This window comes from Galeopterus variegatus, unplaced genomic scaffold, assembly GCF_000696425.1.
Source record: "Galeopterus variegatus unplaced genomic scaffold, G_variegatus-3.0.2 Scaffold605, whole genome shotgun sequence".
NCBI lineage: Eukaryota > Metazoa > Chordata > Mammalia > Dermoptera > Cynocephalidae > Galeopterus > Galeopterus variegatus.
The window spans coordinates 320,439-344,774 of NW_007726716.1; the positions used below are offsets into that span (position 1 = coordinate 320,439).

The window sequence follows — 24,336 nt, forward strand, 5'->3', positions numbered from 1 at the left end:
CATCTCTCGCGTCTCTTGTCCCATCCAATTCCCACTCCCCCCTCCAGGGTCTGCGTTGAATATCCCGTGGGTCGGGACAGCTGATACCATCAAGGAGGGTCATTATGCTAATGTGGATCAGGGTGGAGAACTGCGTCCTTGCAGAAGCAAGAGGGGTTTCTGTTTAAGTCAGGGGGCTTCTTGTAAAGAAGGGAAGGGGGTAGGGGAGGGGAGGAGGTGGGTGGCGCCATTTTGTACTTGGGCTTATCTAAAGTGGCGCTGGTTGTGTTGCAGATCTATTAAAAACCTCATTTTTAACAAATGCCTAGCAATTCATAATGGAAATATACCATACTTTATTACACTGGTCAACATATATACACTTAAAAAAAACAACAAAAAAACTTGTTAATTTCTTAGACTTAATTCCAGGAGTAAAATTACCAAGTCAAAGGATATAAACATTTTTAATGCTCTTGATCCTTTCAAAAGGCAGTTTTCTGTTAGAGATACTCCTTTTTTTATTGAACCAACTGTATCTCACCAGTCTATTCTGTGACATTTTATGTTTCCTGAACAGTGAATCAGGATGAGGGGTATCTTGAAGAACAGAATGAAATGACTCTAAGTAGACTAAATCCAAACAATCTGAGCTAAATTCATTGTTCTGAAGCACAGGCAAATCACGAGCAACTCTCCATGGGTCTCCTGCATTTCTTCATTTTGCGAGCAAAAGCACTAACTGCCTTTACTTCTGACTACCTTTATTTCAGACTACCTTTTCAAGGATGTTTGCATAACTAACAGTCTTGGAAGACAGACACAGTGTCTCATCAAGAGCAAAGGGCAGACATGCTTCCTGCACCTTATAAGAGATCTTAGATCCCTAAACGCAGGGCTCCTCTCTTAAAATGCAAGCTCCTGTGTGTGCAAGAGGCATATAGACCTCTTCCTGTTGCCCTGTGGTAGGGACTCAGGGAACTGATGTGAAAATCCTAATACTCTGGCTACTGCTATCGCTATAATAAACTGTTCTTCATCTCTTGGTGTCTTGTGCACTCCATTAGATCCATCCCTGTGGTAGGGACTCAGGGAACTGATGTGAAAATCCTAATACTCTGGCTACTGCTATCGCATAATAAACTGTTCTTCATCTCTTGGTGTCTTGTGCACTCCATTAGATCCATAAAACTGGGGCAGGCTAACTCCTTAGCTTGCAAGTACAATAAAATCTCTGACCCTTCACAGTTCTTAATACCCTTGTTAATAAAAACCGATCCCAATTTGTTTGGCAGTGGTCTGTCCTCTCTAGGGCAAGGACAAGTCTACTTTGTTGAATGCTACATCTCCAGTGCCTGGCACATAGATGGCCCTCAATAATAATAATGAGAAGGGAAGTATGGGTCCCTAGCAACTTACAAAGATAAATCATCTAGGGTCCTATGCCAGAAATTATGTGTTCCTGGGAGATTTCAACTTTTCTTCATCAGCTTTCCCAATTTCTCTCCCTACCTCCAGCAACCATCTTTGATTCAGTAGGGATTTCAAGAATAAGGTTCACTACCTTAAAATAAACTGATGAAGGGCAATACGCATGAGGCAGTTACACAAAAGATAAAGAGAAATTTTAAAGCTAGGGGCTTGTCTCAAACCAAAGACTCAGGGTACAGTTGAGGAAAACTGAAGCAGGGTATGACACACTGCTTGAATCTTACAGATTTCAAATAAAAGACTAGAGGAATTGAATTAGAAAGGAACAGGGGCAATTTTGGTAGGAAAAACTATTTAAAGAACACATACTTCCTGCCTCTCTGATTTTCTGAGGACTTAGGAAATGATAACAAGCCACTGGAAACCTTTGACCAAAAAAGGGAACAGAAGCCCTGAGCATACAGAAATTTGCATTTTTGTTTCTTTTATTTTCTTTTAAAATTTGTTGCATTTGAAGCAGAATATCATAGTGTGGTAAAGACTGCTAGTTTGCTAACCAATATCCATTCTCCCCTTCTTTTTTGATAACAGAACTCCCTAACTTTAATTGATGCTGTCATGTACAGGACTCAAAGACTGTATTTCTAAGTTTTCTTTGCAATTAAGTGTGCTCGTGAAATTAGGTTCTGGCCAATAACATGTAAGTACAAGTTGTTGGGTGAGACATTTGGAAAAGCATCTTTAAAAGGGACCAACTTTTTTGTCCTCTCCAATTTTCCCTACTTCTTGTTAGAACAGGGACGTAATGTATAGAAGTAATGTGCTTAGGATGGCAGAGTGGAAATACAGAAAAAGGCCAGGTCCCTGATGACATCATGGAATAATGGAAATAAGCCCTGTCTACTTTCCTACCTGTGCAGCCTAGGAGACTTGGAAAAGAGCGTTAAAACACTGTGTTAACAAATAATAATAAAAACAGCAAAACTAACCACTTGTCAATTCCCCTGCAAGGTAAATTCACTTCCAAAATGAATCTCCACTTGGAGAAATGCCAGATTTCTAGAGAAATGATTAGAATTCAAACAGAATCAGTGTTGGTCTCTGCTGCTTTCAGACATATTTGGAAGTGGAAATTAACCCTTTGATACCAAACAGCATTGCTAAAAAGGGCCTATAGTTCTTTTGAGACTGATGGGTTTAAATTCAGACTAAAGGGGCAGAGTCAACACATGTGTGCCTTGATGAGATCATCTTGCTAAATTGAGGCAGTAGGGAGCAAGTTTTAGCTGGGAAGATAGGAACCCAGCCCCTCTGTGTCATATTGGCAGCAGGAGCAATTTAGATAAAAAGAAAATTAAGTTAGAAGGAAAATTAGGTAAGTACAAATTCCAATTGGCAGCAGCAAAAGATTTTAGCATAAGGTATTAATTTTTAAAGTAGATCAGAAAAAAACACTTCATTTATTTGCTAATACTGACTGAACAGCCTCTCTAATATTTGTCAGTTTTCCATTTCTTAATAATTAACAAATTGCCTTGAAGGATTTCAAGCAGATGACTCAGCTTTGGAGAAGCTAAGGCCCATTAAGTCATTTTTTAAAAACATGCTCTAATAACAGGGACCCAGAATTTGAAAGATTACTAAAGTTGAGAATGGCAACCATCTCTTTTTCAACATCCCTGAAGAAAATGAAACAGGTTTATAATGTAACATGAGAAATTCAGATTGGACATTTGGAAGAATTTCCTGAGAATTTTTAAACAATAAAACTATCTTTAAGTTTCCAAACAGTGGGTAATTCTGTAACGCAGTTCGTGGAGAGGATGATTCATATTCAAGATCAATTCAAGGTTCCTTACATAGTCCTTGCCTGAAACATTCCCATCCCACCCTGTTTCTCGGCTGACTTTCCTTTCCAATTGTCAGAGAAAAGGAGCTGCTCCCACTCCCTGGCCCACGAGCACCACGCTCTATCCACATACTCTGCATTTCTCCTCCTACTGGGAATGGACAGCTTCACTCTTGGCATGCTCATGTTTTATGTCCACCAAAGCACTTTCTTGTTTGAAAAAAAATCACTGCTAGATTCTTGTAATAACTGAGAGATAGGCAAGGACTGAAAGAGATGAGGAATCTAAATCCACAGAAGTGAATTACCCGTGATAGTGGCAATCATGATTTTTGACGTCCAGTCCTGTGTTCTTTTCCTTATTCTGGAGGAGCAGCTAGTCCCAGTCCTGGGTAAAGAAGGCACAATCCTCCTCATCTCTATAGGTCTGGAGTGGTGGGGAAACCCTAGGCTTCACAGAGTTGTTTGTGTTAAAATCCTGACTCTGCTACTTAATTAGCTGTGAAAATTTGGATAATTTACTTATCCTTGAACCTTCATTTTCCAATCTGTAACATGGAGAAATAATGTTTTGACAGGGTTGTATAAAATGAACTAATAAATGTAAGGAACCTAGCAATGTTACCTTAGCTAAATTAAATTAAAACCCTACCTATCTCTCTCTCTTAAAGTTCTCACCACCAATCCTTATTAATCCCCCCAACTTCACTTCAACTCTGGGAAAAGCTATTAATGATCCAAATGCTCTCCCCATGCTCTCCTATATTTCTTTCCTACCTGATACCATTTAAATAGCGTTAGCTTTAGTGGAAGTCTTTTGCCAATCTCAGCAATTCAACTTCTGTTCATCATGAAATTAGCACATCTCCAGGCTACTCTCTCTCTCAGAAGCAATTATATTCTGGGATACCAGAGCTGTCCATATCCAGTAGAAAGTAAAGAAGATGATCAAAGATGTATGGTGTCTGCTGGAAGACCAGGCTTACTGGTATTGTTGGTTCAAAAGACCTGAATTTTTGGACTCTGGACCTTCGCCAGCCTTGGCCTCTCAGACCTGCCTGAGCCTGTGAACTCTGCAGGCTGACCCACCTGCTCTGACATGCAGTTTCTGCTTTGGCCCCCAGTCTTAGAACAAGGGCTATCTGCAGTGGGGTATGGCAGGGCGGGCTCTCAACCCATCTGCAGGCTGACCCACCTGCTCTGACATGCAGTTTCTGCTTTGGCCCCCAGTCTTAGAACAGGGGCTATCTGCAGTGGGGTATGGCAGGGCGGGCTCTCAACCCACTTGGATTTCTACACAGTTACTATTTCTTCCCTATCTTTTCTAATGTTTCCTCTGCCTCACCCTTAAAGCCTTACAAACTCCTTTCTGAGTTCTCTTTCTTCCCTTTGGCATTCATCGGTTCATATCAGACCCATTGCAGGGTGCATACAGATAAGCTCTGAACTGACAGCTTTGACACTCATCCCCTCTCCAGGTACCTGCCCTTTGTAAACTCAAGTCTCTTTGTGGATATTTTTCTAATATTTAGTCTCTTTCCTTCAAAACTCATCTCTTTTTTTTTCCAGGTTCTCCATTAGCACTGTCTCTATCTGCCTGGTTCATCCTTCCTTCATGTGAAAAAGCATTCTGAAAAGTTAATGTGAGGTCCAACATAAGGTATTCTTATCTCAGACTTCTTGTCCAACCAAAAAAGTCTCCAAAGTTTACCATAAAGGCTTATCTAGTCCTTCTGTTGAAAGTCATCTGTGCACTGGTGTGGGGGTAACATTTGAGGATAACCACTATGGGCAGAACTGAAAATCATCATTATCGGGCTGGCCCGTGGCTCACTCGGGAGAGTGTGGTGCTGATAACACCAAGGCCACGGGTTTGGATCCTATATAGGGATGGCCGGTTAGCTCACTGGGTGAGCGTGGTGCTGACAACACCAAGTCAAGGAGCTACTTTAAGTGTAGCTTAAGTACATTATCTTTATCTTTATCATTATATTTAAGTGTTACTATTTCTCCCATGGCCCTGGAAGCTTGGAGTTATGCCTAATTCCTATTGGATTCTACAATTTGTTACAAGTGAATATTTCTTTTTATTCAACTTAACCTCATGTCAAACAAAGACTACCAGTATTAGCAAACATTCTTTGAACACTGACTACTTGCCAGGTACTATGCTAATTACTTTATCTGCATTATTTCTTTCAATACTCACAACAAAAGGATAGCTACTATTACCACCAATTTTCTAGATATTTCATTCATTCAACAAATGCATAATGAATACCCACTCTGCCAGGCTTTTTTTCCCCCTCAGGGGCTAAAAATAGAACACTGGTGGAGATAGTTCCTGCTGTCATGGAGTTTATGTTTTCTGTGTTAATTGAGAAAATGGGACTTGGAGGGTTTGAGGGAGAGCTAGCAGATAGAATAATTATACTGCAGTTCGAATCATTCAGGAAGAAAAACTTTGATGGAAGAGTCAAAATTACTGTTTCAGATTAAAGGAAATTAGGGTCCTTAGAGGTGAAGTAACTTACCTAAGGACTCAGAGCCAGAAAGAGGTGGCAACAATTAATAATTTATATTTTTTAAACAGAAGCCTCACCAAAAACAATCTCTCAACAAAGAATTCCCTTCTATCTCTATCCCTCCACTCCCATTGGCCTGTCCTCCTCCAGAACATTGCTCAACAATGATTTCCTCCCTACAATCCCCTTAGTTTGCTCCCACTGGCCAGCCCTGTCTTTCCCTTCACTCCCCCATCTTGGACTACTCCACCAGCTCTGATCTGTTATCCTAGTTTGTGCCACACTAGTATTTACACATTTCTGTTCTTTTGAAAATGTTTTCCTCATCTCAACCCCTTGACTGTTTCAGGAGATTAAAAGCTCTTGAAAGTTAGGGGCTTTTCTTTTGCAACCTCCCACAACACAGATGGACTCAGCATACAAGTAGTGCCTCAGTAGGGACTCGCTGAATGGGGGCTGTTGTGTCTTTAACGACAAAATAGCTCTTTTTTCCATTGGTCCAAGGAGGTTTAGGTGACTTGCTGCTCAAAAATTGGGAGTGATAATAGGACATGCTTTGAACTTTATTATTGGTGTGAATCCTGTGAATCTGTGAGGAATTTAAAATGTTGTTCTTTGTTCATAGTTTTAGGGATTAAGGTTTTGCATGTCTTGGTGGTACAGTGCAGCCCCTTGCTGACCCAGACAACAAGGCCCCAAACAAGTCACACAAGTAGCCCAGATAAGTCAGGGGGGTGCAGACTGGCAACATAATAAGAATGAAAGTAGCTAGCATTTACTCAATGCTTACCATGGGTCAGACACTATTTTATGCACTATAGGTGCTCATTAATCACAAAGATGCCATAAGTTAGGTGCCATGGATGGGATGCAATTAGCATGCAGCTTTCTTTTAAGGCCCAGCAAAGAGACTGGAGAGTCCATCTCCATTCCCTCCTTCTTTCTACATCTACAGCCTTCTTAGTCATGTCTCATATATGCAGCATCTAGCCATGTTTTATATCTGAGCATATCTACCTTTCCCACCTATTTATAAACTCCTGGAATCAACAGCTGTGTTTACTCATCTCAACAGGGTGATACTGTAACTTTCACATAGAGAAATAAATGACTGTTCATTTGAATTGAATGAAGACCTTGGGAGATCAAGTCACTGTACACAGACAAAACATTTAAACATTTTGTTACATCTCAAATCTTACTTTAAACCATAAAGAAGTCACTTACATTTAAATTAGTGCAGGTTACGCTTTCTGGATACATGATTTGAGAAAACATGGACATAGCTTTTGCCACCTGGTTCTAGAAAAAAGAACAAGAACATTACTCTGCTATGATAAAGACCATAAAAGGAGGATATTCCTATTCATGGGGTCCCAGGGTTTTGAAGTAACACAAAGAAAAAAAGTTGTTTGGTAACCCAAAATAAACATCCCATAAAATGTTTCATCCAGTGGCATATTATTGAACGTTTTAACAACCTTCCTGAGTCCAGTTTTTAAATGGAGGCATAAAGTTGGCATTTCTCCTTCTCTTATTGGAATCAGCTAAAAAAAAAAAAAATCAGGAATGAGAAGCAAATGAAAACCCTGTCTTTGACATAATTGGGACAGAGTAACCTCAGACCACACTTGTAGGAGCACTGCAAGAAACTCTGGAGATAGAACCTGGGGAGATTCAGGAGAGAGAAACAAGGGACACTGCTGCATGTCTCAGAAAGAGCTGACAAAGTACAGTTCTCAAAGGGGAGGGCATGACCTCAAGTACAAAAGCTAAATTCCTGTTTATAATGATGGGAAGAGAGTTTAGGACTAGTAAGGAGAACTTCTCTGGATCCTTGTAGTGGTGGAGGGAAGGCTAATGAAGGATTTCCATAGATGGGCTATATTTAAAAGGGGCAGTTATGTCTCTGGGAGGCAGCAGAGAAGAAATTGCTCACTGAAAACCACCTCAATGCCTATTCCCATTGGCCAGGGAGAAATAAAGCCTGTACATACTTGTGGACAAAACTCTAAGTTATATAAAGAAAAATCATGCCGGTTTAGAACAGGGCTCTGGTCTCTTTTTCCCTGACGTGAATCTTCTGTTAATGGCTGGTGTAAGAGAAACACATTTGTTAATGATGAATAATCAAAAAAGAACCAACACATGACCTCCACAAAGACAAGACCAAAAAAAGGGAACACAGTTAAACCAAGTAACAAAACATTTAGCAGATGAAGAAACCTCAATATAAAATGTTTCCATGGATACAGAAGACAGAAATAAGAAAAATGAACAAGATCATGTCAATCAGAAGTGGGAAAAAATCAGACAGGCCTCAGATTTCTTCACAACAATTCTATACTAGAAGACAGAAGAGCAAAGTCTAAGAAAACATTAAGAAAAGCCGGCATCACCTAAAAATTTTAAATCTGGCCAAACTACAGTTCAAGTACAAAAAAAACCCAGGAGATAAAATAATTTTAAATATCAAGAACTCAGGGAACATTGTTCCCCCGAAAAATTTACTATAAGACACACTTCAGCCAACAAAGAGAAGCCTGGAAAACAACAGCAAAACAACTAGCAGTGAACAATGAACCCATTTAGCTGTGTATACGACTAAAGCACATTACAGAACAAAGTGTAAATGTTGTTCACCTAGACAATGAAGAAATAAGAATACTAACATAAGTCAGGACGAAAGGGAAAAAGAAGATAGAGAAAGTACCCCCATTTCCTCATCTTTAAAAAATATCATTTAAAGCTGACAAAGTAAGTATATTTAAAAGAAAAGTGAACACTATGAAAGATACAATATCAACTAAATTGGGTGGAAGAGGAAAATAAGAGGTAAAAGAAAGGAAATGTGCTAATTTTACTGTCACTTATACTAGGAACTTAATAGGATTGTTAAAGGAATTAGACGATTAAGAAAATTAAAAACTTATGGTTTTAAAGTAAACACTGGGCCGGCCTGGTGGCGCACTGGAGAGTGCGCCGCTTGAGAGCACTGCGGCGCTCCCGCCGAGGGTTCGGATCCCATGTGGAGACCGGTTCCTGCTCACTGGCTGAGCGTGGTGCGGGTGCAGCACCGAGGGTTGCAATCCCGTTGCCGGTCCCCGGTGCGAGCACGACACCAAGGGTTGTGATCCCGCTACCGGTCAGTAAAAAAGACAAAAAGGAAAAAATAAAAATAAAAAAGTAAAAAATAAAGTAAACACTAGAGGAAAAAATACAAATCACAGAAAACAACCACACGGCATAAGATTTTTGAAAGTTAAAAAAATGGAAAGCATCAAATAAAATGAGACCTAAGATCACATAAATATAAATGGGTTCTAATGAAAGAAAGACTAGCATCGTGTTATAAAGCAAAGTTGAAATTTATGCAGTATTTAAGAGATACACCTAAAATAAAACAATTCAGAAAGACTGCCAAAAAAAAAAGATAGGAAAAGGTGTATATCAGGCAAATACAAACCTAATCAAAACAAAGACAAAAGCACAAACACACACAACAGAGGTGGACATATTAATATTAGATAAGGTTGAATTCAGGGCAAATGCATTAGATATGACTAAGAAAGGCACTTTATGATGCTAAAGTGAGAAATTCACAATGATAATATAATGATGATGTATATCAGTGGTGCACCAAATGGTATAATTTACACGCACATAAAGGAAAAACTACAGGAGTTACAAAAGGAAATAGAAACACATGCCTTAGAATAGACTTCAATTCATCTCACTCTGCTCATGGCAGATTAAGAAGGCAAGACAATTTCCCTGGACAGAGACTGAAGCTTAGAAAGTTTAAGAAATAATCGTGACCCAGTGGAAGCCTGGTAAGTGTGTATCCTCTTAAGTCTTTGTTCTTCAATGACTTTTCCCAGCAATTTATGGAAATGGATCACCCTGATATTTTGATTTCTTATGAATTTCTCCTGCCATATTTTACCAGCTGGGTAAATAACCCAGGCTTGGTTATTACTTTTCTGCCATAAAATTTCCTCTTACTATATGTCAAACATGTTAAGTATTTCATATTTTTTAGGCCTCAAAATAGGGCATCTCATAGTTGTGGCTCATCAAGAGAGGGGGTGTTCCAGGGTTCTAGCTCTGTGTCCTTCACTGAGGTCTGACCTCAGGGAGGTCCCCTCTTCTCTCTAGGCCTCAGGTGCCTCCATCTGTCCAGTAATGGAGGAAGCTAAATGACTGCTGAAGGCTCATCCAAGTAATAGTGGTTGGGTCTAACTGTGAAACAGATGATGAACCCCACTTCTGCAATGGACTGACCCAGAAGTCCTCACTCATCTAAGGTGAATTCAGTCTTTAAACTGCTCTCTGAGAATGTTACATAATAAACTGATCATTTGCAATTTTCCTGTTAATTTCTTGAGAAATTTCTCCCAGAGTGCAGCTTCCCTCCTGATTCTCCACAGGATCTTGGCCAACCCCTTCTAAATAGAAATACATGTTAGGTGCTCAACTGTAAATGGAAACATTCTTTGCAAGCATAGATATAGATGTAGGTTGCCATGGCAACAAAGGCCTTGGTCTCTTTGTGGGGATTTTTTCCTTACAATACAGTCAGAAGGAAAAGATAAAATAAAAGCAAGAACAAATGAAAGTAGTAAAGTCTTGCCTACTCCCAGTTTACTAATGTGCAGCCCAAATCCTTACCTGATTCAGAGCTAATGCCACCACAAAACAATATGCTCTCCTGGAGAGAACTTCGCCTTTGATTAGAGCTTCTTCTCTTAATGTAGTACAGATTTTAAAAGATTCGGGACTATTCTGTGCGGAGACAGGTTTGATAAATGTCATGAACTTTTAAGTTTAATAAAATGATTAACAGTGCTCAATATTTCAGATTTCCTTTTGTAAGAATTTCCTAGAGCCTATCTTAAGCTACTGAAAAAATTAAACTCCATATAGAGACTATTTTCAAATATAAATTAACTTTATTACTAAAGCTCTCTATTTTCTGACTTGGGGCACTTTTCACCAGCAAACATACAGGTCTCTTTGTATCTGGGCAGGCTAGTCTCTAGATACAGGCACCAAAATGTAAGTGTAGAGTCAGCCTGCTACTGTATTAAATAGTATAGTAAAGCTCAGCAACACTAGGAAACTTTTCCTGGGGGGGATTTCCAGTCTGAAAACATCCAAAAAAGTTAAATGTTTGAAAACATGAACACTAACTTAAACATAAATTATGAAAGACTCCCATGAAAACAGAAACCTTAGGGAAAAAAAAAAAGCCATTAATATGAGTCACACACAAACCAGCAAAACAGCAATGCTAAAACCAAATCCTCTTCCTTTGAGCACGAACATGAACACTAACTTAAACATAAATTATGAAAGACTCCCATGAAAACAGAAACCTTAGGGGAAAAAAAAAGCCATTAATATGAGTCACACACAAACCAGCAAAACAGCAATGCTAAAACCAAATCCTCTTCCTTTGAGCACGTCACAGTGGATCAGGTTTATGAGAGCAGCTTCAGCTGTGCATCTATGTCTACCTGTCATGGCATGACTCAGCCCAAATCCTCAAAGTAAAGACTGAATTTGATGAGAGAGGACAGTTCCCAGAATTGACTTGGAATTTGTACTGGCTGACGAGCTCAGTTTTCCAACTCATCTACACTGAGTGAAACAAGTTATTCTTGGACATAAGACAGGGGAAAATATTCCTCTGGCCCTACCTAAGTAGCAGAACTAAATTCTCTCCACTTCAGTATATACTCAGGGAGGCATTCCTAAGTAGGCCAGAATATTGGGAATCACAATGCTGAATGACTGATGCTCTAGTGTTGTGTGTTTTGTTGGCCTCCCATTTCACAGAATTATATAACTGGAAAGGACTATCTAATCTGGAGGTCAGCAAACTATTATTGCCTTTGAGACAAATCCAGCCTACAGATAATAATGGTACTTACATTTTCAAAGGCTTGTAAAAATAAAAACGAAGAATATGTGACGGAGACTGTATACAGGAGAGACTGTATGTGGCCCCCAAAGCCTAAAGCATTTATTATCTGGCCTTTTATAGAAAAGTTTGTTGGCCCCTGAATGGAATCCTCTCATTTCACAAATGAGGTAAGTGATCAGTTCAGAGCTATATAAGCCAGTTAATAAAATTGAGCCTGGATTCCCAGTTTCTCAATTTCCAGTCGGGTTTTTTTTTTCCACTGTACCGGATTGAATTATGTCCCCCCAAAACTCATGGAAGCTTGAATTGTATCCCCCACGTTTTATGTGTTAGAAACTTAGTCCCCACTGTGACTGTTAAAGGGGTGGGAAATCCTATTACGGTAATTGAAAGGTGGAGCCTTGAAGAGGTGATTGGATTGTGGGACCATGCGGTAGTGAATGGGTTGAAAATGGTGGTCAGGGGTGTGGTTCTGAGGGCTTTAAAAGAAGAGGAGAGTCTGTCTCTCTCTCTCTCTGCTTCCACCATCTTGCAATGTGAGACCTCTGGTTCGCTGTCACCACCACCAGATGGACTTTGGACTTCCCAGCCTCAGAAACTATAAGCAATAAATGTCATTTTCTTTATAAATCACCCAGTTCCCAGTAATAAGCAACACAAAATAGATTAATACATCCACTATAACTCAGCTGGCCCCCTTGTTTTGGAAAGCTGGTACTGCTAAACTCTTTAGGAAAGTTTTTCAATAGCCCATGTTCTTCTGCTTTGTTTGGTCCCTCCTTTTCAGCATAAAAAGGTTTGGTTATCCAGATTTACAAATTTTAAATGGTATAAATTGCTACAGTAAAGAACCTTGGTCATTTCACTATTACAGTTATCATTCATTCATTCCATGAATATTCAAGAAATAGTTTCTATGTATAAGAAACAATCCTGGTAAGATAATGATATAAGAATTTATAAGTCATGGTCTCTGTCCTCAAAGAATTCATTTGAATGTCACATACATTTATTAAAGACCTATTGGGTACCAGGCACTGTGTTAAGTGCTGGGATAAAAAGAAGCCTCAAGGAGCTCACACTCCAGTGGGAAGAATGGAACCTGCATCTACTAACTGCAACACTAGGCAATGTTAAAAGTACCAGGTATGTGATACAAATAGAGCACAATCAAGGGATATTTGGAGGAGATAAACATCACTTCCAGCTTTGGTGATCAAAAAAAACTCCACAGATGAGGACAAAGTAGATCTTGAGTTTGCCACTGAAGGATGGTAAGATTTCCATAGGACAGGACAACATGGAATCTAGTACAGACCAGCATGCAAGATGACTCTGAGGCAGAGTTTGAACCCCACATGCTACCTCTTGTTCTCACTGTCTACACAATCACCAGCCAAGGGTGAAAGATGGTAAGATAAAATTGCTTTTCCTATGATAAAACGGTCTGATGTGGCTAACTTGAGTTTTCTAAAAACAAATACATTTAAAATTGAAATATTTGCACCAGATGGAAAACAGCCTTCAGAGGAACTGAATTTTATTTGCAGAGAAAAAAAAAAAAATCCTCTCTCAAACACTACCCACAATGCTCTGAAAGTTAAGGGGAAATAGTCTTACCAGTTTGTAGCAAATTGCAAAAGCAAGGACATAGGTATCTTTGCTGAACTTCACATCTTGGTTTTTCATTTCTATCAATACTTCCAATGCACCTGCCAAAAGTGAGGAGTGGGCCAGCAGTGTTAAATACACTATAGCAAGGTCAGAGTTCCCCTATTGTTGATCCCCAAAGCTCTAATCTGTTCAGCACCATCTACTAAAAAGCATATTTCAGTATAATCAAGGCTATTTCTCAAAGTTATGTAACTATTAACTAAATGTTAAAATAAATTATCAGGTCAGACAGAAGGAACTAATATTTTAACACATGCTACAATTTTAGCATATGTAAAATCTGGGATGTTTAGTTTAAGGTACAATGTGCAATGTAATAGTGTTTTCAAACATAAAGAATAAGGTTTCGATAATTCGGCCACTCATCAGGAATACAAGAATCATTTTTGTATGGTCCATTTTTTTTTTCCAATTGCTATATCAGCAAAGACAGCAAAATTTTTCAGCAAACATGAATTGTAGTACTTACTTTTATATTTGCCTTTGATAAATAACATATCCATCAAAATATTGAATGACGTGCAGTCTGAGAAGAAACCTCGTAAATGCTAATGAAGAAAAACAATACATTTGGTTAAAAGTTAAAACCGTTAAGGAGTTACTTATACTATATCTTATCTATCCAAGACTTAGTTTTCTGCATACGTTATTCATTTGGCCTCCTGCCTTCTCTAATAAATCTCTGTATGCCAAGGGCTTCTTTTTGAAAAAAGTTAAAATGCTGCCCACTCTCTTGGCTGTCATGCCTTTGGGAATGGACACAATGAATGAGAGCAAGAGGTACTACAAGAGATCTCTTTGTTTCACAAACATAGTGAAGAATGCCTTTATGAAATGTCGCTCTGCCAGGCTTCAGAGAAAAGAAGCAAGTCAATTAACCTTGGCAGGGTGGTCCTGAAACCTGGGTGTGAGCTGTTAACATGAAATGGCAGCTATAAATATACTTGAGGACTAAGGCAGGAGGATCTCACACAACTATGGTCCTCTTTGGGCAAACAGATAATATTGCACTGATTACTCACTTTTTGAAATAATTCAATAAAACAGTGGTTCTCAACACTTTTTTCAATGTGTATTTACTTATCTTAATTGACAAATAAAAAGTACATATATTTATCGTGTACATGTTGTTTTGAAATATGTATATATTGTGGAATGGCTAAGTTGAGCTAATTAACATATGCATTACTTTACATACTTATCATTTTTGCAGTGAGAACACTTAAAACTTAGCAATTTTGAAGAATACATTGTTATTAACTATACTCAACATGTCTTATAACAGATCTCTTAAAGTTATTCCTTCTATCTAACTGAACTTTTGTACCCTTTGACCAACATCTCCCCAAAGTCTTCTCTATGTTTTTTTTTTTTCCCTTTTTGTCTTTTTTCGTGACCGGTAACAGGATCACAACCCTCGGTGTTGCGTCCGTACTGCGACTGGCAACGGGATCGCAACCCTCGGTGTCGCGCCCGCACCGCGCTCAACCAGTGAGCGGACTGGTCTCTGTATGGGATCCGAAGCCTCAGCGGGAGCGCCACCACGCTCCCAAGCGCCACACTCTACCGAGTGCACCACCGGGCTGGCCCTTCTCTACGTTTTTAATTCCATGGTAATGTGACACATCATATTCAAATATGCCACTAAATACCTTGCTCAAGTTTGTTCTTTTTTGAGAGCCTACCACACAGACCCTGTTCTAGGTGCTGAGAATAAAGAAATAATATAAACAAGACATACACGCTGCCCTAAACTCTGGTGGGGTTTATAATATAGTGGAGCTTAAATTCTGATGGGGAGACAATGAATAACTGAATTAAAAAAGTGAAAAAATATATATAATTTCAGGTATCAATAAGGGCTACAAAGAACAATGAAGCAGGACAGAGAGACAGAGAGGATGAATGGGAGGTGGTCCGGGAAGGCTCTCTAGGAGACCTCAAAGAACTGAGGGAGAAAGCCTCTGTGATGATGGTGGAGAGCACTCTTCTTAGAGGCACGCCTACCACACAGACCCTGTTCTAGGTGCTGAGAATAAAGAAATAATATAAACAAGACATACATGCTGCCCTAAACTCTGGTGGGGTTTATAATATAGTGGAGCTTAAATTCTGATGGGGAGACAATGAATAACTGAATTAAAAAAGTGAAAAAATACATATAATTTCAGGTATCAATAAGGGCTACAAAGAACAATGAAGCAGGACAGAGAGACAGAGAGGATGAATGGGAGGTGGTCCGGGAAGGCCCTCTAGGAGACCTCAAAGAACTGAGGGAGAAAGCCTCTGTGATGATGGTGGAGAGCACTCTTCTTAGAGGCACGAAGCTTACATGTCTGAGAGAGAACAAACAGGTCCAGAGAAAAGGGAGCAAGGAAGGTGGTGAGTGGTAGGAAAGGAGATACCAAAAAGGGGTCCTCTAGGTCATGGTCAGCAGTCTGAATTTTCTTCTAAGTGTGATGGAAAGCCACCAGAGCAGCCCTGACTGGTGGAAAGGTATCTTGAGCCACGAGTGTGAGCTATGAAATGTGATTCTAAATTTTCTAGTAGCCTCATTAAAAAATGTAAAAACAGATTCAATAATGTTATTTAACTCACTACATCCAAAATATAATTTCAATATATAATCAATATAAAAAATTATTATGATACTTTGCATTCTCTTTTTCATAGCAAGTATGTGAAACCCATCATATATTTTACACTTATGGCACATGTAAATTTGGTCTAGCCACAGGCAAGTATGTGAAACCCATCATATATTTTACACTTATGGCTCATGTAAATTTGGTCTAGCCACAGGCCAAGGGCTCAATTGATAAGTGTGGCCAGTGGCTACCAAACCGGCCGCACTACATAGTTTTGAGTATGGAACATAACAAGTTAGGGTAGAAGCAGGATTAGGACTTATGTCACTCTAATTCAGTTCATTCTACTGCTCCAGAAAACTTCCTTATACATGAGTTTTTCAAACACAGTAGGTTAAGAAAAAAATTTTACTTCCATTTTTTTTTTCTTTTTGTCTGTTTTTATCACCACATTTATGGCTGTGATTTATTACAGTGAAATTTGGGTTTTCTTTCAATTATAACATTACACATGTTTATTAGAAAAAGTCAAACAGTGCAAAAATATATAAGGCAAAAATTGAGAATTTTTATAATTCTACCCCCGAAGATAAGCAGTAGTTTAATGTGTATATTTCCAGATTTCTAATACATATATACTAAAATGTAAATATGTATTTTTTTTTTAGAAAAACAATAGGATCATACTATACCATTCTAAAACTACTTTTCTCTGCTTACTAATATATTATGGTCATTTTTCTAATACATGGGTGTCCTTGAAGACGGGCAAGCCTAAACCACATACAGAATACTTTATATGCAAAAGAGTAAGAGGCAGAAGAACAATTTAGTTTGTTAAGGAAGTTCCTAAATGCTAAGATGTACCTTATGGCCAGCCCCAGGCCCAAAATTTAATAAGTGTTTCTGACCATGGATGCATTTATGTCTCTAGGTCCCAGCTTCCTCATTAGAAATGATAATAGTATCTACCTCATCAGGACTATTGTGGGAAACAAATGAAATGAAACACGTAATGTGCATAAGCATAATGCTGAGGACACAGTAAACATTCATTAAACAACTGTAAAAATAATTATTTTATTTTTGATTTTAGGAAAAGGAAATCATAATATATGTAAGCATTTTGAAAATGGAAAAGCACTTTACAAATGTAGTCTTCAACCAGAAGTAACAATACAAAAATGACAGTGAGCTCAGATGAAGAACAGGAATGGCAGTCTTCAAAGCCTGTCAAAAATGCTTCTCTATTGAAAGTGCCCGAGAGAATGTACATCCCAGGTCGACACATCCAAAACAGGTAGGCTTCTTGCACCTACACCTCTTCTACACCTCTCTGTAGAGACCTACTCCTCTTTATGTGGGCTGACTCCAAGGAAACTTTAAAAATGCAAGGAAGAGCTCATTCATTCAGCCCAGTGGCCTTTCTCTGAATCTAACCCAGGAATAATGTACATGGAAGAGATGCTTTTCCTAACATCACCAAAAACACCATATCCTTGACATAAAGAAACCATGTTAGCAGGGAAAGCAATCGGGAAACAATAACCTGGTCTTTGATGAGCTCCACTGCAGATTCCTCAAGATCCAACTCGTAACACAGTCTCATGAAAAGTGGTCCAAACTTATATTCCTCCAAAGTGACATTTCTGTTCTCTGTGTGGTACCTGGTAAAGAAAATGAGAAAATGATTCAGTGAGATGCAGGAAAAAGAACAGACATAGACCTGACAGGCACTCTGCTAGGCACTGGGGGCACAATTAAGAATGAGGTACTCTCACAGTCTGGAGGGGAAAAAGTGGAGATTTGAAGACAATAAGAGGAATCCTGGAGTGCAGAAGTATGCCTGGCATTTAAACAAACAAACAAATAAACAAACAAACAGGGTTTGTTAGAGGCCCACATGGCCTGTGAAATACAAGAAAGAGAGGAAAGATGTACTTTGCAACCATTCTCTAAATTTAGCAACTACCCACTGGAACTGAGTATGAGCATATGTTAGGGAACAGCAGGGATCTCACATTTATAAGTGCATCAGAAGGAGCCCCGTCCAAAGGAGAACAGGAGAGAAGAGTGCAGCGATGCTCTGTGCTCAAGGCTGGCTTCATCCCCATATAGGACAGCAGACAACCAACAGACATGCCTTATAATTTATGGCAAACTCTGCTTTTCTAAGGTCTGGTAAAGTCAGATGTGAGCTATGATCACCTAACTAAACAAATTAAATGCTGTTTTGAAACTTTAAGTTTTAGGAAAAGTGTAATTTCAAGGACAGTGGCACGTTATATGTGGCTTGAGATTTTTATGGGCAGCCAGTCTGTCAGTTAGACCTGCAGAACTGTAAATCACTAGCATAAATTTACTTTCAAAAACCAATTCCTTCTGCTTTAGACACCAAGAGGACAATCTGGTGACAAAAGAAGCACCTCATATTACATGTAAATAAGATTTTAGGAAGATTCATTTATTATGTGAATGAAATCTAAAATACTATGGGGAAAAGCTTTGACTTTACAAAACAGAATACTTTTTACTTTCTGTTGAAATCACTGAGGAAAGTTGAAATAGCATTTTGGCTAGTCTATTCTAAACATATATATTACCAAATAGAACGACGTATACTTCTAAAGATACATTTCATAATCCAATTATAGAAGATACAAATAATATTCATTGCTTGAACACTTATGAATTAAATTATTAAAAGGCAACACAGTATAGTGATTAAGAGTTTTTGGCCCCTGAATCCAAAATAATGGTTTAAATCTCAGCTTTTCTACTTACAAACTGTGTAAACACGAGCAAATTAATTAACCATTCTATGCCTGTTTTCTCATCTGTAAACTGGAGAGAAGAAGAGAACCCAACTCAAAGAGTTTTTGTGAGGATTAAATGAAATAACATGCTGGGTACACAGCAAGTCTTCAAGATATGCTAGCTTTTATAAAATCTAAGGCATGCTGAGGAAAATATCTTCAAAATCAACATTTTTTTCAGTAAATAGTCTCATGAGAAACTTGTGCCAGATTAAAAACAAATGTGTTCCAGGTTTGACATTCACCTTCAAAATGACTTTCACACTAACAAAAGTGCTAGAAAGGCAATGAGATAATGAATTGCCTTCTTGACGAGAAATGTTCAAAAATGACCTAAACCCCCCCTACAAACCAAACAATAGATTTGGTCAAGAATAAGATTAAGTTTCTCCCCATTTTTGGCTCAATAAACAGCTTATGTTTCAGCTCATGACTCGCCTTTCCCACCCATGGGCTGCCTGTCTCAGGAAGACAGAGAATAGGTTGGTTAGGCCACGCATGGATCCACCCATCTTCCCACTTGTCCAGCTGTCCACAAGCAGAGGGAAAAGACAGCAACTGGGTGGAGAGTAATTAGCATCAATAAAGGAATTATGAGTCACTCTGAATGTTTATTTTAAAAATAAGAATAGAAAGTGTTCAGAATTTTTATTCTGTTTTGCTACCCTTATAAACATCTGATAGCTTTGGGTAGCAAAAAGAAGAGTGAGAAGAAAACAGACCGGAGGGTCTCAAACAACTTAACTTTTTGAAATTGAAATATAGAATTAAGTTTGCTGATACCATGTGACTATAAATTAGCATAACCTTTTGGAAAATAATCTGACAGTTTATATTAACAAGCTTTAAAAAGTTCATACCCTCTGTTCCCAAAAAGGAAACAAAGAATAAGTTTTATGCAGAGTTGCTCATCATGGCATCATTTGTACTGGTGGAAAACTAGAAATAATTTAGATGTCCAACAACAGGGGCACAGTTAGTTAAAATACCTAACATACAATGAATATTGTATTCCTATTAAAATATGATTTTTAAGTATATAATTAACAAGAAAAAACATTTATGCTATAATACTAATTTAGAAAACAAGGAAATGTCATTCCATATACAGTAATAATTACAACTATGTAATATAAAACCCACCCAAACCACAAAACCTTTGCATGGAAAAAAAAATCTGTGAAACAAAAAAATAAAAATATTAACAGTAGTTTCTTAGAAGTAATGGATAGGCCCCACAGACGTGCCATCGATTCCTTCCCTCCCTATATGTGCATGCTACTCCCTCCACCCAGAGGTGGAATCTATTTCCCCTCCCCTTGACCTTGGCCTGGCCAGGTAACTTGCCTTGACCAATTTTGAGCGGCTGTGCAAGGCCTGGCAGCTCCCACCTGTGCTATGAGCCAGTGCATCTCAGGCTAGGCTGGAATAGTGAGGCATTACAGGGAGAGGACACATGAAGGAGCACGCAGGCATCAGAAATGCCACTGAAGCCTTCTTAGACCTTTCAGTACAGCCCAGCTACCAGATGACTGTAGACAAGGGAGTGAGTTCACCAGACACCAGTAAAGAAAGCCCAGCAGAAATGGGCCTCGATTACTGGCCCTTGGAATTGTGAGAAATAATAAATAGTCACTGTGTTAAGCCATTAAGTTCTGGCGTGGTTTGATAAACAGTGACAAACAACTTGATTTGTGGTACATTTCTTCTACTTTTTTGGTGTTTTTCAAATTTTAAATAAATTTTGTGTAATTTTATCTTTTACTTTAAAAAATAACATTAATTGTTTTCATATTATAAAATTAATGTCCACTGTAGGCAAGTTTGAGAAATCAGAAATACACACTTAGACAAACAAAAAAATATATAACCTATAATTCCCAAAGATCCACAGTTAAATTTAGTATATAATCTTCTAGTATTCTATATATGAATATCTTGCATTTCTTTCTATAATTGGACAATATAAATGTGGTCCATGTATAGAAATACATCTTTCAAGAATGGCAAAGAGAAGCAATAAACTTAATTTCAGAAATGAAGCCTGCTGGGTGTCATACTGCTCCCTGGTAAGCAAAACTTTTGCTGGGCTTCCCAACAGCAGGCTATCATTACATGCAAGTTCTCTCTGATATGGGAAACTCTAATTATGGATCAGAAAAGTACAACAGGCCAGAAGAGGGAGAATAGTCGACTGAAATGATCTCCAAGAGAGACACTGAAGCCTGAACTAAGATACTGGGGACTGAGAGAGGAAGGCTAGAGATGAGAGATACCAAGGAAGTGGAAGCAGTAGGATTTCTTATCCCATTTGGGAAGAAAGGCAAAAGAGATTAGGGGAAAGAGGCTCCAAAATACATCCTAGGTGACCAGTCAGTGAGATAAACAACACAGGAAGAGGAATAAATTTGTGTATGTTGAATTTGAAGACCTAGTGGATATGTAAGTGGAGTTAGTGAATTGGTTGGGGAATTCTTTGGACATAAATTATCTGTTTTTCTATCCATAGCCCCTGGCACGTAGCAGAAACCCAGTGTTTGTTCAATGAATAAATACAAATGTCTGAAGTCATCAGCGTGGAGGTTATAGCTAAAACCTCAGAAGTGACTAAGATTGCTCAGGGAAAGTCACAGAGTGAGAAGAGATGTAGGCTGGCAGAATTCTAAGGAAATGCCTCACCTGGAAATGACCTTTTTAGCCAGCTCCACATCGTCCCGGGACTCACACAAATGAAGCAAGATTCTTAATTCTTCCTTCAGGATAAGCTTGTTCTGGGTCAACTTCTCTTCCAAGTTTCTAAAATAGGTTTCTGGAAGAAAGCACAGTATGGCAGCCATCACTCAGGCTGACTGGGATTGTAAAGGGTCTGACCTCAGGAAGAAGGGGAAGCTTGAACCTGGCTCACTGGAGGGGCACTAAGAGGGTCTCAAGGACACACAGGTCCCATCACTGGCTGATCTCCTCTAGGGCAGCAAGTGTCACAAGACAGTCCATGAAGCAAAGCATCTGTGTCACAGGGGCCAAGGCACAGGCACAGGTCCTACTCAAGACTTTCTAAAACAGAATCTCTGGAGTAGGAGCACAAGAATAGGCATTTTTGACTCTTTTGGTGATCCTCAGGTATACTGAAGTTTGAAGACTATTGTCACTGAGGCTTAGCCCAAATAATTAATTCTATAGGTGACTCATGAGAAAAAGAAAGAAAAGTAACCGAATATCTTAACCATCAATTGGTAAGGCAGCAAGCAGGAAAACTGAAAGGAAAATGTGACTTAGGTTTATCCACAATGGTTGACTCACATAACTCAGGAATACTTGTTTCTTTCATTTGATTCAACTTCACTTCTCTTTCATTCATCCTGGTCTTTCTCTACTCAGTTGTTGGTAACATGCCTATGTAATGCAGGATAAAAAACAGTCCTCTAAACAGCAGCAAACCCTCTTTGAGTGGTAGAATCATTTCAAGGTTATCACAGTCTATCTTTATCCCTTGTCTTTGTATCTAATCATCTCTGGGGACAAATACCAAAAGGAAACACTGCTTCTTAGCACTAGGAAGGGACTGCATTCTCACCAAAACGCAGGGTGAGATGCAAGGCAGGTACCAAGCATCTGCCTTGTCTTTGTATCTAATCATCTCTGGGGACAAATACCAAAAGGAAACACTGCTTCTTAGCAATAGGAAGGGACTGCATTCTCACCAAAACGCAGGGTGAGATGCAAGGCAGGTACCAAGCATCTGCTTTCCAGAAGGCAGGACTGTTCTCAGTGTCAGAAGCTGCCAAGAAATACCTATGGGATTTGTTCCAAGGCCCAGAGCTTTAAAGGATGCTGCTAAAAAGAGTGGCACAATATACATTAACAGCACAAGAACTAGAAGCTGAGGCTCTCGATTTGCAAGAAAAGAAGACCCACTGTGTTTGAGATAATGCAGTCGATCTTCCAGTCTTTATGTGCAGAACCACATAATGGTTAAAGGTTTTAGAAATGGAATGACCTGGGCTAAAATCTAGGCTCTGCTACTTGCATGCTATGGGGGAAACCCTTCTCCACGAGACTTGATTTCTCACATGTAAACTGAGGAATGAGATACCTAACTTCGTGGGGTTACCTGAGACAATGTATTGCAGCATTTAGCACAGGCTTACCATATAGTATCCACCAATAAATAGAGACATTATTGTTCTCATTTTTATTCCATCACTTGTTACATCTAATAAGCTTTAGGTTATTAAATATTTCTAAACAATTTCCAATCTAAAAGATCTCAGAGGGATGACTTCACATCTTGTACCTCTTAATGCTTCTTAATAAACATTAAGAATCCAAATTTTTCAACAGATATAACGTGTTTTAAAACAAATCAATCAACATTTAAGTGCTTATCCTATATTCATACTTAGAGGGATCCTTCTTGGTATGAGACACACCAAGAAAAGTAAGATATGGTTTCCTGCCCTCAAAGAACTCAAAGTCTATTTGGGAAGACAAGATGTATTCATGCAAAGATATCTAAAAACAATGACAAAGGAGGTGACATGTGAATGACCATAAACACGGCAGGACAGAAGAGTCCTATTATGACACCTGTTTTGACTCAGGTTTGATGGAAGCTGAGGGGTATCAGTGAGAAAGGAAGGGGCTAAACAGGATTGGAGAAATGGAGGGGGGGAATTCTAGGTATGGGAATCAGTATGAGTAACATAATAGAACTGGGGGTGAAAGGTGTAGTGACAAGCCATCCCTAGACTAATAAGAAACTACACTGGACTCCATAGAGGGTAGGGTCCATTATGGAAGAGCTAGGAAGCCAGGAGGGTGAGCATGTACATGATGTGGTACACAACAGAGTACCACTGTGGGTTCTTAAAATGGCTAAATGTTGAGAGGACTTTATAAATTGCAGTCTGACAGTGGAGTAGATTGGCAATGATTATATTAATTGCGTTTCAGAACATGTGCATAACTTTCACAGCCTTATGAAGACCGTGAGAATTGGAAATAACAACTAGACAATGACATGGAGCCCTAACTGCAAACCCAACGTAGCTCCAAGATTCCTAGGGTAAAAAGACTGAGGTGAAATCTAGATTAAGTCTCCTTACTAAACCAGAAATAAATATATTTTCCCCGACTCCTAAGGCTTATCTTCTTGTCCCGTAGGTGGTAATGTATAACGGTATGGCGAGGGAAGACTGATTTCTGGAGGACTGAACTAGGAGGGATTGGAGGTGGGAAGTGTTAATCAGGTGCTCACAAACATTTGGCAGGGAGAGGAAGGAAGGCTGGGCCTACAGCCGGAAAAGCCCATAGGGACAAAACAAGAGTTATTAAAAGGGAGGAAAGTCTTGGATATATTAATAAAGGAGTTTGAAGTACGGGGAAGAACTTTATGTGCAAGAGGGAAGGAATAAATGCAACAAGATTTCTCAGAATCTGAAAGGGAATGGAACTCGGGTGGTAGTGTTTTTGTTTTTAGCTTTTTACAGTAAAAATTTTTGAACATACCCGAAAGTACAAAAAACAGTATAATGCCCCCCAAGTG

At 38.9% G+C, this 24,336-nt stretch overlaps 1 protein-coding gene across 2 annotated transcripts in view; it reads right to left on the bottom strand.

The window, feature by feature from the left end:
* The window catches only part of PTCD2 (pentatricopeptide repeat domain 2), a 34,578-nt gene that overhangs the window by 7,978 nt on the left and 2,264 nt on the right, over window positions 1-24,336 (bottom strand). The window contains exons 3-8 of one of the 2 annotated variants that reach the window (XM_008570469.1): window positions 21,471-21,600; window positions 17,525-17,642; window positions 13,857-13,935; window positions 13,334-13,425; window positions 10,456-10,569; window positions 7,012-7,086 (exon numbers count right to left, since the gene is read on the bottom strand). In XM_008570469.1, coding sequence (XP_008568691.1) covers window positions 7,012-7,086; window positions 10,456-10,569; window positions 13,334-13,425; window positions 13,857-13,935; window positions 17,525-17,642; window positions 21,471-21,600 — 608 coding nt within the window. The remainder of the gene's footprint in view (window positions 1-7,011; window positions 7,087-10,455; window positions 10,570-13,333; window positions 13,426-13,856; window positions 13,936-17,524; window positions 17,643-21,470; window positions 21,601-24,336) is intronic. The other variant, XM_008570470.1, reaches the window with a different exon arrangement.